Genomic DNA, 17,952 nt, shown 5'->3' on the forward strand with positions numbered 1-17,952 from the left:
TAACATTCACCAGATTCAGACTAATGGGATGTAAAACAATGAAATGGCGGACTAATGCCATGGCACCTTTTCTGTGAGGGGAAAGCTTTTTTTTTTTTTTTTTTTCAATTTGGGACAAATTGTAAAAATACCCAATCGTACTTCCTAAATGCTGCTCAAGTAGGGTCTGCTCTTCTCCTGGTTTCATGGGAACTGCTGGTCTAGTTAGATCCTCAGGACTCTAAAATCTCTGGGTAGATGGCTGTGTTGACTCTCTGAAATTGATGAACACAGTAGACCAAAAGCAGCAGATGCCATAGCATCCCACAGAAAAAAAATGAACTTTTACACAATATTCAAGACAGTGCTGTAAAACTGGGAAATCATGTAATTTTAGATTTCAGCGTTGGCCATTAAAAATAGATATCCAAGTGTGAGCACAACCGATTTAGAGGGCATATGTAAGAACAGGCCTCAAGTCTCAATGGTTTCAAATGAGACCATGTTGATCGGCAAGTATTTCAGTTTTATAAGAAGTCACCAAATAAACCCGCTGTTCAATTGAATTGTGTACTGATCAGCTGATTAACTACCACTGGCCACGGCAGACCTCTGGCCTGCCCCGTGGCTTCAGTCAGAAGCTCCCCGAGGGCAGTGCAGTTACAATTAAGGTTAAAGGTGCCATGTTTCCCCTGCTGGATCACACTTGCATCCTGAGCGTTGGCTGTCAAGCCTGGAGGAGGTCCAGACCAGCCAGTGGAAGACGATATGGAGGGATTAGAATTAAGGCACAGGGCTTCCAAACTGCAGTGGGAGAGAGAAAAGGCAGATGCAGAAAGGGAGGGGAAACTAGGAAAGCCGAAAAAGAGCACAGGCATGGCGGATGCAACACATTATGAGCTTGTAGATCTGCTATTATTTATTTATTTTAAGATATCTGGAGTCTTTAGATTTGTTTTTATAAAATTTCAAAACAGAAGTTCATATTAAAATAAAATGTACTTTGTAATTTTGACAGAATACTCAAGTTCATATTTGACAGCAACTTTTTTACTTGTTGAGTAATATATGAGCAGGAGTATATATACTAAGAGTAGGCTACTTTGTCCACCACTGCCCATGATTAGAACTTTTGAATGACACAGAAATGATTGTTTGCCATGTCGGAAAAGGGTCACAACCCGACACTTTTGTAAGAACATCTCCAGAACAGCCCTCTGAACATTCTGTGCGCCTGGATTAATAATGGCCATTGTTTCCCCCAGCCCCACAGCAATGGATAGCTGAAAGCACGTTCAATAACATCATGACACGTCCTTAAGGTTCAAACCACATTCACTTCCACCTGACCATTTACCACCTGTTCCCCTGCTCGGTAAGCTGACCTGCGGAAGAGGGAAAGGGAGGGGGGGAGGAGGTGTGTGTGTGTGGTGGTGGTGGTGGTGGTGGTGGGGAGGGGGGGGGGGGGGGGGGGGGTTAAAAAGTAGGTGGTGTCCAATTGACCAGCCGTAGCCATGCATCATTAATGGACATGCATCATTCATGGCGTCCGCTACCATGCGAGGCACCCCCCACAGCACTGTACATGTGCACTAAGAGGGACAGTTTGGTGAGGCAGCAGTCCACTTGCTGTCTCTGGAGGAGACACATGTACGGTAGATCAGGCCTACGGGAAAGAAGAGCCAAGAGGAGAACTTGGATTTTCTTATTCCACCAAGTGATTATGCTATCACTTAGTTAGTACACATGCATGGCAAGATAAAGGGAACTTTTTAGTTGGCTCAACTGTTTTTAGGTATATTCCCAACCAGATCTGACGCGTGCTGAGACCCATGAGCAACACTGGCGGAACTATTCCTCCGCCAGCCATCCTGGGCTTGGGCTTGGACACCGGAGGGCCCTGCTCCCAGAGAGCTGTGCAGAGAAGCAGGGCCATGGTCCGGACCTACCTTCTCTCCAGCTCTGTGCCTCCTTTGCCTCTGACAGGTGGGACGAGGCTCACCAAGAACCCACTGCGCCTGCCATCTATAGCCACCACCAAGGGCCCACGCAGGCCGACCACCGCAGCTCCACTGAGGTAAAGTGATATTACCCTGGATCTGATATAGCTGTCTGAATCTAGAGCAGGGGTGTTTGATTGGCACTGATAGATCACCTCAGGCTTGGTAAGGAAAGAGTAGACCTCTGATCTAGAGATATGACCGAGGTTGCAGGCCAGTGGCCACAAGAAAGCTACTGCACATCTCACAGTTCAAATAGAATATGGCAAACATGAATTTGAATAAGAATTAATATGATTGGTTTAAACCATTTGCAGTGATGGGGTTTGACAGATATAGGACAAGACACTTTCAGCCTGTTTTCAAAGGCTAGTATGCTTGTGTACCCTGTTCAGCAAGTCAGGTTAAAATGGCTAAGATAATGTCATACAGAACATACAGAATCATAGCATGAGCGTGCTACTCATACTTTGGAATACTTGACATTTAAATCACTGACGTTGAGTGAGAAACCTGAGCAGTGAAGACAAATCACATTTGAGCCATATAGACCTACGGCTGTAGTAGGTTTTGGGTTCTAGGTGTAAGTAGTGCTGTCACGCATGTGGTCTTGTGTCCAACACGTCACCTTAATTTTCTCAGGCCATTTCATTTGCCTGCTCTTCAGCTGAATGGAATTACATTGTAATTGTTTCCTTCCTGGTGTGGCCTAAATGGATAGCTTAGTGTAGGGCAGACTTCTCTACTTCCCCTCTGCTCTGGCTTTGCTTTGACTACAGAAGACCAGACTGTCAGCAGTAAATTTCAGGTGTGGAAGCTGATCCGCTGCTTGTTTGAATTGAAACACCTAGTAACCCTGGTGTGGCGCCATGCTGGCTTCACTCAATCTGATAGACTTGTTTTTCCTTGGAGGAGTGAAGGAGAAACCTGAGTGATGCACTAACATATTAGACATGCATTACCCTGTCACACAAATGCACACCTTACCGTGATGTGCTTGTACTTCAAAGGGATTTGATGGCATGAGTTCAACGGAACCATGTGGAGAAATTGGAATTTTTGAGTGACCGTCTCAGCCTCACTTCTCTCCCAGGCTACCCAATAGTGGAATGATTTTTTTTTAAAACAAACAGGGACAGTGAGACACTTCTTCAGGGTTCCCACACATCCTTACCAATTAATTTCCAAAACCTTTCCAGAATATTTAACCCGATTTCCAGGACTATATAACAATAATTCAGCTCAATAACGAGTTGTGTATGCCAGTGGTTCTCAACCTTTTCAGGCCGTGGCCCCCGAAATAATCATATTTGAACTGGGGACCCCGGCACCCTGACGAGCACTAAGAGTTGAGGAATTTTGTATAACAAAGACAATGCATATCTATTTTTTCCAGGACCCTTGATAAATTCCAAAACTTTTACAGTAATGTATACTATTTGCACATTGTTATAATAACTCTACGATGGAGACCAGTAGGGTTTGTGTGGAAAATGGTGCTGCATTCTGGTCTTTAAAGTTGGCATTTGGTCACATTACTTCCAAACCATAGACTTTGCATTATTTGCACAATTCCCATTTGGACTGCTTCTTCTAAGCAGCAAGACAACCACTGTTGTCAACTGCAGACTCTGGAGCTAATAATCTCTGCCGGTCCAAGAACTATAGGTTCCACTTAAATCCTACATGCAATGTTGAGGTAGGTTGTGAGCTCGTAGAGCTGATATTTTCACTGAATAGGGACGCTAGGCCACTAGGCCAGGGTTCAAGTGGTTAATAGGCAAATTATATATACTGTAGGTCTAAAATCACCAAACGTATATTTGAATAATTATTACAAGGTTGATTGTTAAATCAATTTCATGGTTCCTGCTTGGATCACTCAATTTCAATTCAAAGGAGCTTTATTGGCATGAGAAAACATACGTTTACATTGCCAAAGAAAGTGACACAAATAAAACAAAAACAGTTGAAAATTGGGAACATATATACAGTTGGGGGGGGGGGGGGTACAGCATTGTGTAAACAGAGCTATATCGCTTTGTGACATTTTATATACTGTATATACAGGGTATAAAGATTTAGGAACAAATAGAAGAATATTTTTTTCTCAAAATGCATTTAAAGGTCTGTTTCATACTGTATGTGCACTAGGTCTAGATGTCAGTCCATGGTTTGTAGTCCTTAGGGTGGTTGTGTTTCTATCCTTCTTTTGTCGTAACAGTTCACAAATCTTGCTGCTGTGTTCGCACATTGTTGTATTTCTCCCAGTAGGTATGGGAGTTTTTCATCATTGGTCACTCACTCTCTTCTTCTCCATTCATTTCTCTCCAGCTTCAGTGAGCATTCCCTCATCACACTGGGAGAGAGGTCTGTCTTTGAGGGCTTCTCCCGCAACCGGCACCCCAGCGCCTTACAGAAGAGGGCCCCAGCACCTCCTCCTCCTCCGCCAGCGGCCTGCAGGTCATCTCCCCTGACTCTCTGTAAATCCTGTGAGCCATTAGGGAGGAGACAGTCCCATCAGACTCATCCAGTGTGTCACCATGACCCACATCTGCAGGTCCAGAGCTGCAGCAGACCCTCGTACACTCACTTCACCCAACCCATTCAACCCACTGCCAAACCTACACCAGTGAAGCCACACTCCCACAGCCAAACCTTGGGCACAGAGGGGGGAGTGCCCCGTGACCTCCGACCATTAGTCATGCAGTATCGCCACTCTATATCGACACGGGACGACACGTTGTCAGTTGTGGGGAGACCGTGTCTTCCGAGCTGCAGTCACCCGTTGACTCTGACCACTAATGCTACTGCTGCTCCAACACGCACACAACTCCATGTGTTCCTGCCCACAGAAGGGCCAGGGCCGGGGGAGGAAGCGGACAGTGAGTCTGTGGATGAGGGCTTTATGGATGAGCTGGACAGCAAGATCACTACCATGAAGCTCCAGCAGGGGGCGCCAAAGGCTCTTACATACCCTGAGTAGGGGTTCTTCTTTTCTCCACACTGAAGAATGTTAGGAAAGGTTAGCCAATGTCAAAATTGTGCTTGGTGAGGCCTTGGTTAACATGGCTAAGATACAGTAGGATAATAAAATGACAAGACATGCAAATGCACAGAGTATGACTAGAATTCTGTGAAGATCATGATAATAATTAATCATAATATGATACTAGTCAGATTATTATTATGATCGTGCCCTGCTTTTATTCTGGTCATCTGCTTTCCTATATCATGAGGTTGAACAGGAAATGTACTGCCCACGCACTGAAATCAATGTTCACTTCCTTTCCAACATAAAACTTCTTTGTCACTTCATAATGTATTTGTGAAGAGGTATTGTAGTAAGTAGACCATTCATTATTTGTAGTAGCTCCCAAGTAGATTTTGTCTACAGACAATACACTAGACCAGACATTAGAAATAGCAACTCATTCCATGATACAACTCATTCCGTGGTACTGTAGGAGAAGTGAGACTTGTGATCATCTACCATTTTCTAATTTATTCCATCACCAGGATGTTATTTCTGCTATGATTACTGAATGTCATATCTTTGAAAATTGGGCTATGCATAGTTTTACCCTTCAATAATGGCTCAAATAAAATGCTATGTAGCCTACTGCTGTCTCTTCGTCTTCACTCATATAGAAATGTAAGAATTTACATTTAATATGCTTAATTTATCAATAAAGAAATAAGGGATCAGGACCGGAATTCAGATTTGTCATCGTATCGGTATACTATCGTCAATATCTGCCTTTAAAAATGCAATATCACTATCGGAACAATATCAAAATAATATTATATATCCGTTGTATCCAATATTTTATTTTAGAATATTTATGTTTGAATGTGAAGCTGAAGTAAAAAATACTACATTTAAATTGTGTATCAGCAGGCCTAAATCAGGTACTGTAATAAGAATGCACTGTTTGGGCCTTCTGAAGAGATCCAGTCTGCTAATTCTCACCAAGCTGAGGGTATGGGGGAGATTTCTTTTTTTCATCCCTGTCTTTCTATGAGTCCGCAGCTTATCTTGCAAACTAGTGGGACGATCAGCATCTCTTGGTGTGATGCTGGGGCACCACATGCACAGCTCCATATTTGGATGTCAATATGATGTCATTTGATGATGCAAGATCCTCTGGCAGAAATATGTGCTTCACTATGGGTACCTTTCTAGTTTATTGGTCTTTCTTGCTGCAGCTTGTTGGATCCAAGCCGTGCATGCCTGACCAACAGTTAGGTAGTTATGCTAACTAACTGAATTCTGAATTTGAATTCTGAATTGATTTGTTATTGGCTTTGCAAAGACTGTTTGAATAAACTATGTCATTCACCCATGACATGTCACTCTCCCCGAAAGAGCTCTCCAACCTGTTGGGTGTCATATCTGAGGAGACTTGCACCATTGACACCTTCGAGAGCCTCTCGTCTACCTTCTATGATCACTTTGGAAAGGCTAAACATTCCCATGTGGGTTTGGTGCTGGTGATGCTGCTCCAGCAGCCTGACTTGCTGCCCAGCTCCCCTCAGCGGCTCGTTGCCCTCTACCTCCTGTGGGAGATGTACCGCACCAGGCCGCTGGCCGAGAACCCCTTTGCTGTGGTGTTCTCCCAACTGTTGATGAGCCCCTCATCTGTCGGAGGGGAGCAAAAGAAAGTACTCTCTGGTTTCCAACCCCCCATCACCCAGCAAGAGAAGTTCTTCCTCTCACAGCTGATGCTGGCCCCACCCAGAGAACTTTTCAAGAAGACGCCACGGGAGGTGTCATGCATGGATGTCAGTAACATGCCACGGTCTGTAGACATCAGTGGACTGCAGCTAGCCTTGGCAGCACGACAGGCAGAGCTTCCCATGCAAAGCAAGGCCAGTTTACCAACTATCCCAAATTATCCAGATCCTTATTCATCCAATTCGGGCTTTGACAGCTCAGTGGCCAATCAGACCACAAAGTCTCTGGTCGCAGGACTCTGCCCTCCACCAGCAAAAGGTTTCCGTCCAGAGTTCATCCGGCCGCTGCCTCCTCTCCATGTGTGCGAGGATGAGCTGGTGTGGCTGAACCCCACAGAACCGGACCACAGCATTCAGTGGGACCGTTCCATGTGTGTGAAAAACAGGACAGGAGTGGAGATCAAATGCATCATGACCAAGGCCTTCAAGAGCCCACTGTCCACCCAGCAGGTGTCACAGCTGCAGGATGAGCTTCAGAAGGACCCTAAACTGGTGTACCACATCGACCTGTCCCCGGCCAAGCTGCCTGACCTGGTGGAAAACAACCCACTAGTGGCCTATGAGATGCTGCTGAAGCTCATGGATAGCAGTCAGATCACAGAGTACTTATCTGTGCTGGTCAACATGGACGTGTCTCTGCACTCCATGGAGGTGGTCAATAGGTTGACGTCAACTGTAGAGGTCCCCCCAGAGTTCATCCACCGCTATATAGTCAACTGCATCTCCAGCTCTAAGCAGATCAAAGACAAGTCCATGCAGAATCGCCAGGTGCGTCTGGTGTGCATCTTCCTGCAGTCGCTTATTCGTAACAAGATCATCAATGTGCAGGATCTCTTCATCGAGATGCAGGCCTTCAGTCTCGAGTTCAGCTGCATCCGCGAGGCCGCCGGCCTCTACCGCCTTCTCAAGAACCTGGACACGAGAGAGAACCCCACCGACGCCAAGCCTGTCAAATAATGCTAGAGATGCTAAAGGTGCCCCTAGCCGCCATTTTTGGAAAATAGTACATAGGGTTAAAGTGATTTTGACACTATATTAACCAATTTTACCCAGACCTAATTGAGAACCGCTGAAGTAGTGGCCATTTCTATCAGTGATGTATAATGCACGGACTTGGTGAGAGTTTGTGAATCTCCATATGGACAAAGGACACAGACAAATTTAACATATTTCCTGGATTTTTATAGATAATAATCAGGAATGTCAATTCACAGTTATTTCAGAGTACGAAATAACTTTGATTTGAATACATATAATATGTATGAAATTCATTCATAGACGACTCTGCTTTGCAATTTCTCCGATTGTCTATTTCTTTTTTCTTTTTTAAATTATTATATATTATTATATAACAGGTCATCCATCTATACATGGCCAGAATCAGCATATGTCTGTGTCTGGGTGTCCCCAGCATAACTCCAGAGAGCTGTCTGAATGGTTGACTTCAATCTTGGTGAGTGTTGTATTGTATTGCTGGGGACGCGACGGTCGTAACGATTGTACAGAAACGTGGTGAGAAAATCTATAATTTCACCAATTCCACCTGGAGATCGACCTGGAAATGAAACAGAATATTATTATTTATTTACCAAGTTCTGCCACAACAATACAAAGGCAGGGCCCTTAGCCAATGAGGTGCAATTGAGGTGCAGAGTGGTGTTAGGTGGAGTATTGGTTGAGCTTCACATGACAGCACGCTGCAGAATATAGTCACGAGCGCGAGCCCACACTGTTTCGTAGAAACAGTATTTCTAGTTTATTAAGACCTTTTTAACTACCTGTGTACATCAGGTAGTTAAACCATAGAGTTATAAGTTAAACAGATATGGTTAACAAAGTACCCAAACCTGGGGTGCCCGCTGGCCTACTGGTCTGGGCACGTGCTGCGTGGGCTCTGAGTCTGGTGCCTGGCAGCATGTCGCGGGTTCAGGTCCCGATCCCGGCGAGCTTGGGGGGCTTTGTAGCGTGTCACTCCCCATCTATCTCCCCATTTCCTGTCAGTCTACTGTCCTATCAGTAAGGGCATAAAAGCCCCCCAAAAAAGAGAAGAAAATACCCTAACCCATATTTACTGCATGTGATAGTAGCCTACTGTTGCACTTATGTCACTGTTGATAACAATCGAATTAACTAATTCACAACAGCTATATAAAACACACACACACACACACACCATAAAGAGTACTATGGTAAGTTTGCGCTCCACCTCACCAATCCAGTCTGTTATGAGTGGATATGTGTGGTGTTGGTTAAAGGACAACTTTGTTTTTTTTTACAACAAGGGTTCATATTTTAGATTGTATAATTATAGAAAAGAAAAGATGATTGTTAAAATGTTTTCATTTATCGCTTTCTATTGATTTTAGCGATTTTGATTCCAGTGGGTGGGGGCATGCGTACAAGTGGCTTAAAGTAATTTTAGACACAATAATCACATCTGCCCATGAAAGATTGCGGTGCATCTTGGGAATGGGAAGATTGTGTCAATGTTTCTAAAAATCAAACCTTGGTTCGAAGTGAAGCGGTGAACTTTTATTCTATGTGTTCTAGAGCTATGAACTCTGTGATCTATACATTCTTCCAATTCTGAATGAATGAATGATTTTATCTGGAGGGCCGAATTGTCATGTGAAGCTTGACCAATCCTCAAAGTATGGTCTCATTGGACATTTTTTTCATTCAATCACCAGACCGGGACGGACGTTACACACATATTCTGGATGTACGGGACAGATAAAACCTGTTCATTCTGGACTGGAATGACCATATATGGACATGAACGGGACACACATGCTGAGACAGATAAAACCTGTTCATTCTGGACTGGAATGACCATATATGGACATGAACGGGACACACAAAGCCACTCCTTGGAAGCGGCTTTCACCGCTTCAAAAATACATATTTAGCCACTTGTATGCATGCATGCCCCCACCCACTGATATCAAAATCATTAAAATCGCTAAAACGATAGAAGGCAGTAAATTAAAACATTTCAACACTCATCTTTTCTTTTCTCTAGTTACAATCTAAAAATATGAACCAGAGTCTGAGAGGAAAAGGAAGGATGGAGGTTTGTAAAGCCTGCAGAGCACTGTTCCCAGTTGCTCTTCAGTGCAGATCAGAACTGATGGCATTCCCAGCTCCACCTACCAAGTACCTGGATTTGAACACAAACCAAAACACTGCAATCAAGACAAAACTTTGGTCTAGTCGTGAAACGTGATTCGTGAATGTGCCTAACAAGGTCGGACAAGTTCTATACCAGAGGAGGGTCATGCCATGTGTCTGTGTACTAGAGATGTGCCCTATTTAATGGTGCCGTATTGAACAAACTGCAAAGGCGCCTGCCTAAATATGTGTTGTTAGGCATGCCATGCATGGCATAGTTAGGTTTGTGTTGTGTGTGTGACGTATGAACAGAGCTCTGATCAGACTGTATAATGTGTTAGCAAACGGAGACTCTACATGTATAGAACTGGATGAGGTTGGATTCCATCCATTACATGTTTTCCTTTTGTTTAAAAGTTGACTTTTAAACTAAAGGGTAACTCCATTGGGTAAACTGGGTAACTCTGATAACTGCTCAGGGTTTAAATGGCTGTTTTCTCTCTTGGGTTTGGCTTAGGGTCTCTTCTCTCTCAACTGTGCTGCTTCTTCTGCTGTCCGCCATGTCCCAGTCACATCATAGGTCGTGTCGCTTTCGACCCTCCGTACCCCAGCACATACTCGATGGACACCGATGCTAATGGGGCCACCAACTTGAATCTGATCAAACGGGTAAACAGGCAGAAGCCTAAGCAGAAGCTGGATGCCGTTGAGGTGTTCAAAACAAGAAGCATTCGGGGCAACCAGCTTGGATGCATGTTTATACGCTGTGCGGAGACCAGCCAGTACACAGTGCTGTATTCCCATGGCAATGCATCAGACTTGGGATATATGTGCCACTTCTACATAGAACTCGGGTCCACGATCAACTGCAACGTGTTGTCCTACGATTACTCAGGCTATGGGGTCAGCAGCGGGAAACCGTCTGAGAAGAACCTTTTGCACTCTCCCCTCATGTCAGCGCTGCGGGTGGCCTGCCCAAACACATGCTGGACCTATTGCTTTGACATATTCCATTGCTGCGACGCCTTCCCCAGCATCGACAAGGTGTCCAAAGTGGCGTCCCCAGTGTTGATCATCCACGGTTTGGAGGACGACGTGGTCGACTTCTCCCACGGCCAGGCCATGTATGAGCGGTGCCAGCATGCTGTGGAGCCCCTGTGGGTGGAGGGAGGGGGCCATAACAACATTACGGTGTTCCCCCAGTACATGAAGAGACTCAAGCAGTTCATCTCCTCCGAGCTGTCCACCCCCCAGCATGGGGATGCATTTGAACACAATCAAGACATCCCACCACCCAATATCCCACACACTCCACATTGGACGGACGGATGGATGGATAGATAATCCTTGTCCATTTTGTGCCCATATGGGGCTGACTGACTGGTTTGCGCCTGATGCCATTACGACAAATTGAGGTTAAACAACACACACCATAGTTTGGCTTAACTGCATTTGGAACTCCTTATGGTTATGGATGAGTCAACGTGGTCGGCCGGCCGGTACTCCCTTAGGCCAATTTTAATATAAGATGGAAGGTTTATACGAAGCATCAACTGATGGTGAAAAAGAACAAAATGTCTTACTAAAGCGTAGGATTTATTTTTTGTTCTCCAAACACGGGATGTAATCAAATGTAAGTCAACATCAGAAATGACAAATTCACATACCTGACAGCTTTTCCTGGCTGATTTGTTTGTTTTTGGAACATAGTTATTACATGCATATGATGCAATACTAAGATGACCTTATGGCATTTTCAATAGAAAAGGTCGCACCTGTGCGAAGTGAGTAGTGCTCACTTTCAAACACGACACACGTGCATATCTCCTTGTATGGGCCCTACTGTCTGTGACATCAGCTGTGGTGATGTCGGTGTCTGCGTACTTTCTATGACGTTAGTCTCGTGTGACCGCAGCTGTTGGTACTGCATAAATAGGGACAGTAGCGTTGGTACTGCATACATAGGGACAATAGCGTTACTTGGTACTGCATACATGGGGGGACACACACAAGTCAAACCGGTTAGCACCGGTCAAAAATACTTCCAAGACCCAGGGGTAGTGGGAGTGAGGACTGTCACTCTATTGATCCATGCATACAGCACTTGCATTCTTATCCACATGCACACCTATTAATGAACAATTTACACAGAATGTCCAGAATGTGATCAAACATGCCACTCGGTTGCAGTGACCTGCTTTGTGAAGTTGCTCTGTTCTATAGTTGGTTAGATTTAGAGGTTTCTGTCAAGGGGCAAGGATGCAGCTTGTGAGTTGAGGCGAAGAGACAGTTTTCATATGAATGGCCGCTAGTTTAGCTGTTTCCCCACTGCTGGTGTCAGAAACAACTAGAACTCCAATCTGTCGAGGTGCCAACTTGCACAAGTAGGTGCGCCAGCATCGCCATGACATCACCACTGACATCACCAGGAATGCTGGTCCCTCATTGGCTGTTAATGATGACATTGCCAGAAATGCTGGTCCCTGATTGGACTACGGGCTTAAACATGAGCAGACACCGACATACACGTACATATGCAGCCAAACGCAGTACTTGCGCACTCTGCTGGTGCAAATAATAACTCTCCATATTGGGATTTTGCTGAACTTTACACTTGATTTTATTACCTTTCTCTCCCTTAATTGCTTCCATTCGCTTCTTTCAATCACTATGATATGGTGAAAGATTGTTGAATTAGGGTCCCATGTACTGTATTTTAAAATTGATAAAGTAGGGTAGGCTTTAGGAGGAGCGTGGCAAGCTTCATTGACAATCTCCTCCCCCCCCCCCCCACCCCCCCCCCCCATTTGTTTGTACAATACAACTTTGTGGGGTGATTGTATTTTGTATCACTGCTCTGCGAGACATTTAAATTGTGTCAAACCAAAGGTCATATCTCACTGTTAGGGTAGAATTATGATACATAATTCTATGATTTGTGTACGAGGCTCATATGACCATATAAGGATATATTATGAACTGAACTTACAGTATAGGAGACCACATTTTGGTCGGATACTGTAAGCTCAGGCTAATAGATTACAGGTCATAGTAACTTTGGTTGCCATGACTATAATCATGTTTTGGTTTATACTGTATGTCACTAGTGGAAAGTTACCAACACTACGTGTCACTGGCTTCCTTGTTATGATCTGGGAACGAATGAATGAGTCCCACGATTCTTACTGTCATAACTGTACTCTTTATATACTGAATGTTAACTTCCATCTTGGAAGAGAGAGAGAATTAGCAAGCTACCACTAGGATGGTACGCTCACTGTCTGTCTTCCTTGTCTGACTCTCTTCAAATACAGCAATTTATGGACTGTCCTTTGGCTCGTCTCTGTCTTATTTTGGTTATGGATTTTATCCATATTCCATATTTATTTAACTTAATTAATTATTTACATTTCACTCACCTAGACAGGATCCGACACAAATTTTGGCCTGAAGCCAGGTCAAGATTCAATTCATTCCCTGAGCAAGTAAGCCAGCTTTATTAGCTCAATGGTAAAAATGGCAGCACTTAAGCACAAAACCAGGTTCAAATCTGGGGTATAAGAGGGAGAGAAGATTAATAATAATAATAAATAATAACTAGGGATACTGTTCCTCCGAAACAGCGTGGGCTCGCTCGTGACTATATTCTACAGTGTGCTAACTGTCATGTGAAGCTCAACCAATACTCCAGCTAACACCACCTCCAGATTTTCCACACCTCAATTGCACCTCATTGGATAAGGGCCCTGCCTTTGTACTGTCTGCGACAGAACTCACGCCATGGAACTCACTCTATAAACTAGACCAGGTCAACCTGGTTGTGCCAGACCCCCTGTCTGTCATCATCATTTATGACATCATGCCTTTTGTAGGCATGTCATCATCATGTCATCATCATATATACCCTTTATATAGAAAACCCGGACAGACCGACATTTGCTTATGTAGGCCTACCCATTTCATGGGTCTGGCAATAATGAAGATAACATAGTGTTCTCGCCTTTCAGGTGAGCCCCCAATAAATAAAGTTTCCCCAGGACTATAGTCCAACATGCATGCCAACAACATGACTATATTCTGCAACATGCTAACTGTCATGTGAAGCTCAACCAAATCCAAAACTCTAGCAAACACCACTCCTACTCCCTGCCTTTATACTGTCTGCGGCAGATACCGGTATATGCGGCGGAACTCACTATATAAATGACATGTGAAGCTCAACCAATACTCCAGCTAACACCACTCCCAGATTTCCACCAATTGCGCCTCATTGGCTAAGGGCCCTGCCTTTGTACTGTCTGCGGCACAAATATGCGGCGGAACTCACTATATATAAATAATGATGAGGATAATAGTGTTCTCGCCTTTCAGGCGAGCCCACAATATAATAATAATAATAATAACTTGAGAAACACAATTGGAAATTCCCTATTCCCTTTTGATTCCCTATCCCTGCCATTTCCAATGGCAGATCCTAGAAGTCTATAAACAGTCTATAAACGGTTACCCTATAAGTCTATAAAGTTTCCCTAGAACTATAATATGTTGCCCTGTCAGGCAGCCACACTAATAATAATAACTAGAGAAATTGCAATTTGGGAAATTGCGAGTGTGGTTGCCTAAAAAGTTACCTTACTCTTACATCACTATATATGGTGATAACTAAATAAAATAATTAATAAATACAATACTGTAGCTATTAAAATAAAAAATGTATGTGTATGGTCAAGTGGCCATAAATAAAAATGACTGTTCTTAAAAAAAGGTATTTAAATAAAAGTTCTTATATTTGTATTTTCTTATGAGATTGAAAAATAAAAAATCAATTTAAAGATTTTCAATAAAAAAATGTAAATAAATAAAATAAATAATAAAAAAAATATTAAAATGAAAAACTGTAAATAAATAAAATAAAAAATAAATACAAAACCTACTTTCCTCTTTATGAGTTCATAATAAATAAATTGTAAGTGTAGCTTATCTAATCATTGGGTGTTAATATTATAGATTGTCATGTTCTTGGATATGTAAGACTGTGGTACTGAAACGTTCTGTATTGTTATATGTGGTTTTCTTGACCGAATTACTAAATATATAGGTCTTACATGCTCTTTGAAATATATTGTCAATTATATCTGTTTCCGTCTCAGTATAATTTACTATGGAATCAGCAGTACAACCTAATAGAATTTGAGCTGTGTCCTCAAAGCAAGTGACCCATAAAGATGTGTCAGATTGCTTTATTAAAACTGAAAGTAAAAGTTTGTATCTAAATTCATAATATTCCTTATTACATTTAGTACAAAAATAATTACCATTAACTGATGGAGAAATCTTCTTATTACATTTGTCAGAAGGACAACATTCATACATGCACGTGTCTTGTTTAATCATTATTACCTCTGCAATACAAGAATAGAACTCTTCATTCTGTGTTGTTGGTCCGTTTTTCATCTGTGCTAATGACTTTACATTTGCTTTTGCTACCGTAAGAGGTGACCATTTCTGTCTTAAAAGTTCACTGGAAGGATGCTTTCCTGTAATGTTGAACCATGATTGTAATTCAAGGGATTCTGTTATTTCCGGACTAAACAATAATATTGTATTACTTGTTGTTCGTAGTGACTTTCCATGATATGATGACACTAAAACATTTTTAAGTGCTAATATCGGTTGTGCGGAGTTCTGAACTTTATTCGTCTCATTATTCCATAAGGTGAGTGTTACTGTGTAATTGGTACTATCTAATAATATTATTTCTCTTTTTAGATAGTCTCTTTCATTTGCTGATGTTCCAGGGGTGATATTATCAATAAAAATGCAGATTCCGATAATGTCTATTACTGAACCTGTGTTATGTTTATCTAGTTGGTCTATTGGAACAAAATTATAACGTGTGTTGCTAATTGGTAAAATATCTTCACAATAGGTAATTTTACTATGCTTATTTAATATAATTTCTCTCTTCATATTTCCAAAACAAAATTTCTTATTTATGTTTTTTACTGTTCCATTTGAAATAATAAAGGTTTTATTTATTTGAATTAAATCAAAGAATCTGTCTATATTTTCCTCAAAAACTGTAACTTTAATTTCATCATTTTCATCTCTAATTTGAAAAGAAAAATATGTTCCCTTGTTATATGACCTAATTTCAGTTTTGGTTAAAACACAAACACGGATATTCCATAGTGACTGGTAACAATTTAAAGATTTAATAGATCGTATTGATGTACATGGTCTCTTGAACTGAATATTGCTGGAACAGGTATTTGGTGGATTTGTGGATAATGTGGCTGGTGATGATGTGGTAGTTTGCGTTTGTACATCTTGCTCCTGTCTATGAACTGTCCTGTTTTGCGTTTCTGAGTCTGAAACGTTGTTTTGCGACAGGCTCCCGTTCATTAGAGATTTGAGGAGTTCTTTCTGAGGTTTGATCTCACTATGGACCTGGTTGGCCAGTCCAGGATTGATCTTGGGGTGAGCAGGAGCATCTTCCGCAGTTCTCCCATTTACTTGCAGAGGGCTGGCTTTGCTTCGATCCACCTCCATGCTCTCAGGTGGCCTCTGTCCACTGCCTTCTTCAGTGTCCTTGTATCCACGCTTCATAGGGTTCTTTTCTGCCTGACTCGCCTTCGCTTGGAGGGGCTTGTCTGCACTTGCTACTGCTTCCAATATCGAGTCTCTTTTATTACTGAGATCATCACCTAGCTGGGAATTCCCGTTCACTTCTTTATGGGCTAAGGCCACTCCACTGTTACCCTGAATGGTGCTGTGCATCGATCCTGCAGTCTCTGTGGAATCGCTAGCTAGTATGGCCTCTAGCCTGGGCATCTTGTTGGGTGGCTGGTGGTCCGAGTCTGAAACGTTGTTTTGCGACAGGCTCCCGTTCATTAGAGATTTGAGGAGTTCTTTCTGAGGTTTGATCTCACTATGGACCTGGCTGGCCAGCCCAGGATTGATCTCGGGGTGAGCAGGAGCATCTTCCGCAGTTTTCCCATTCACTTGCAGAGGGCTGGCTTTGCTTCGGTCCACCTCAATGCTCTCAGGTGGCCTCTGTCCACTGCCTTCTTCAGTGTCCTTGTACCCATGCTTCATAGGGTTCTTTTCTGCCTGACTCGCCTTCGCTTTGAGAGGCTTGTCTGCACTTGCTACTGCTTCCAATATCGAGTCTCTTTTATTACTGAGATCATCACCTAGCTGGGAATTCCTGTTCACTTCTTTATGGGCTAAGGCCACTTCACTGTTACCCTGAACGGTGCTGTGCATCGATCCTGTAGTCTCTGTGGAACCGCTAGCTAGTATGGCCTATTTATCTAGTGGGCATGTTTTCAACCTGGCCTTCCACATTGTTATCATCATCGATTGTGATGTATTTGTAACCTGGGTGAGTCACTTTGAGTGTCCTTGCGCCTAGTACAACATTATTTATATTGACAATGTGAAACAAATGATGGCCTATGAACCGCAGACGGCGTTTTAGTTTCATTTGGTACAATCCAGATGAGTCTAGCCTTCTTGGTAAAGTGTTTATTGTGGTTTGCACCTGTGATGGCACACACACCACAGCACCAAGTACAGCTCCTTGTTTTCCTTTAGGAAGTGTGAGAAACTTGGCAAAAGGTATGGCCAAAGCTAATAGTTGTCTTTCTAGCACATTCAGGTTGCTCAGCTCTGGGGGGATAGGTGATAACTCTAAATTATTTGCGACAGCTAAGGCTGGCATTCTTTCAGCCAGTAGGGTATCGTGACAATTTTTGCATATCCACTCATGACGTCTTTCTTCTGGTACAGTGCAATTTTGCGGGCCTCCACATTGATCGTCACACAAATGAACATATTTGCCTGTGAAGTACACGGCAACCAACTTTTGCTTTTGTGTGAACTTGGAACGATGACACTGGTATACAGATTCCCAGAATAGTGCCCGATGGCAAGTTGTGCACACATAAATAGGGCCATATTTAATGTCTTCCTGAAAATCTGCTATAGCGATTTCTTCTAGCATACGCTGTTTTTCTAGCATACACTGTTCTTCGGTTTCATCTTTCATCACTTTTTTCATATCTGCCTCTAAACAACTATCTAGGTCATGTCCAGGTCTTAGTAGATCTTGCTCATCTTC

At 42.9% G+C, this 17,952-nt stretch overlaps 2 protein-coding genes across 2 annotated transcripts; both read left to right on the forward strand.

Moving 5' to 3' along the window:
• Positions 1–6,329: 6,329 nt before the first annotated feature.
• On the forward strand, positions 6,330–7,673 carry LOC308292590 (CCR4-NOT transcription complex subunit 11-like; the record flags this gene model as incomplete). The annotated part of the gene is made up of 1 exon (XM_080734971.1): positions 6,330–7,673. One exon carries the CDS (start codon positions 6,330–6,332, stop codon positions 7,671–7,673), a length of 1,344 nt encoding a protein of 447 aa, XP_080591097.1.
• Positions 7,674–10,313: 2,640 nt separating this feature from the next.
• On the forward strand, positions 10,314–11,171 carry LOC308293013 (alpha/beta hydrolase domain-containing protein 17C-like; the record flags this gene model as incomplete). Its single annotated transcript, XM_080735438.1, has 1 exon — positions 10,314–11,171. The coding sequence occupies one exon, from the start codon at positions 10,314–10,316 to the stop codon at positions 11,169–11,171; it is 858 nt and encodes a 285-aa protein (XP_080591564.1).
• Positions 11,172–17,952: the final 6,781 nt, after the last annotated feature.

The sequence above is a fragment of the Nannobrachium achirus genome (genome assembly GCF_963921795.1).
Source record: "Nannobrachium achirus genome assembly, chromosome: 10".
NCBI classification, from domain to species: domain Eukaryota; kingdom Metazoa; phylum Chordata; class Actinopteri; order Myctophiformes; family Myctophidae; genus Nannobrachium; species Nannobrachium achirus.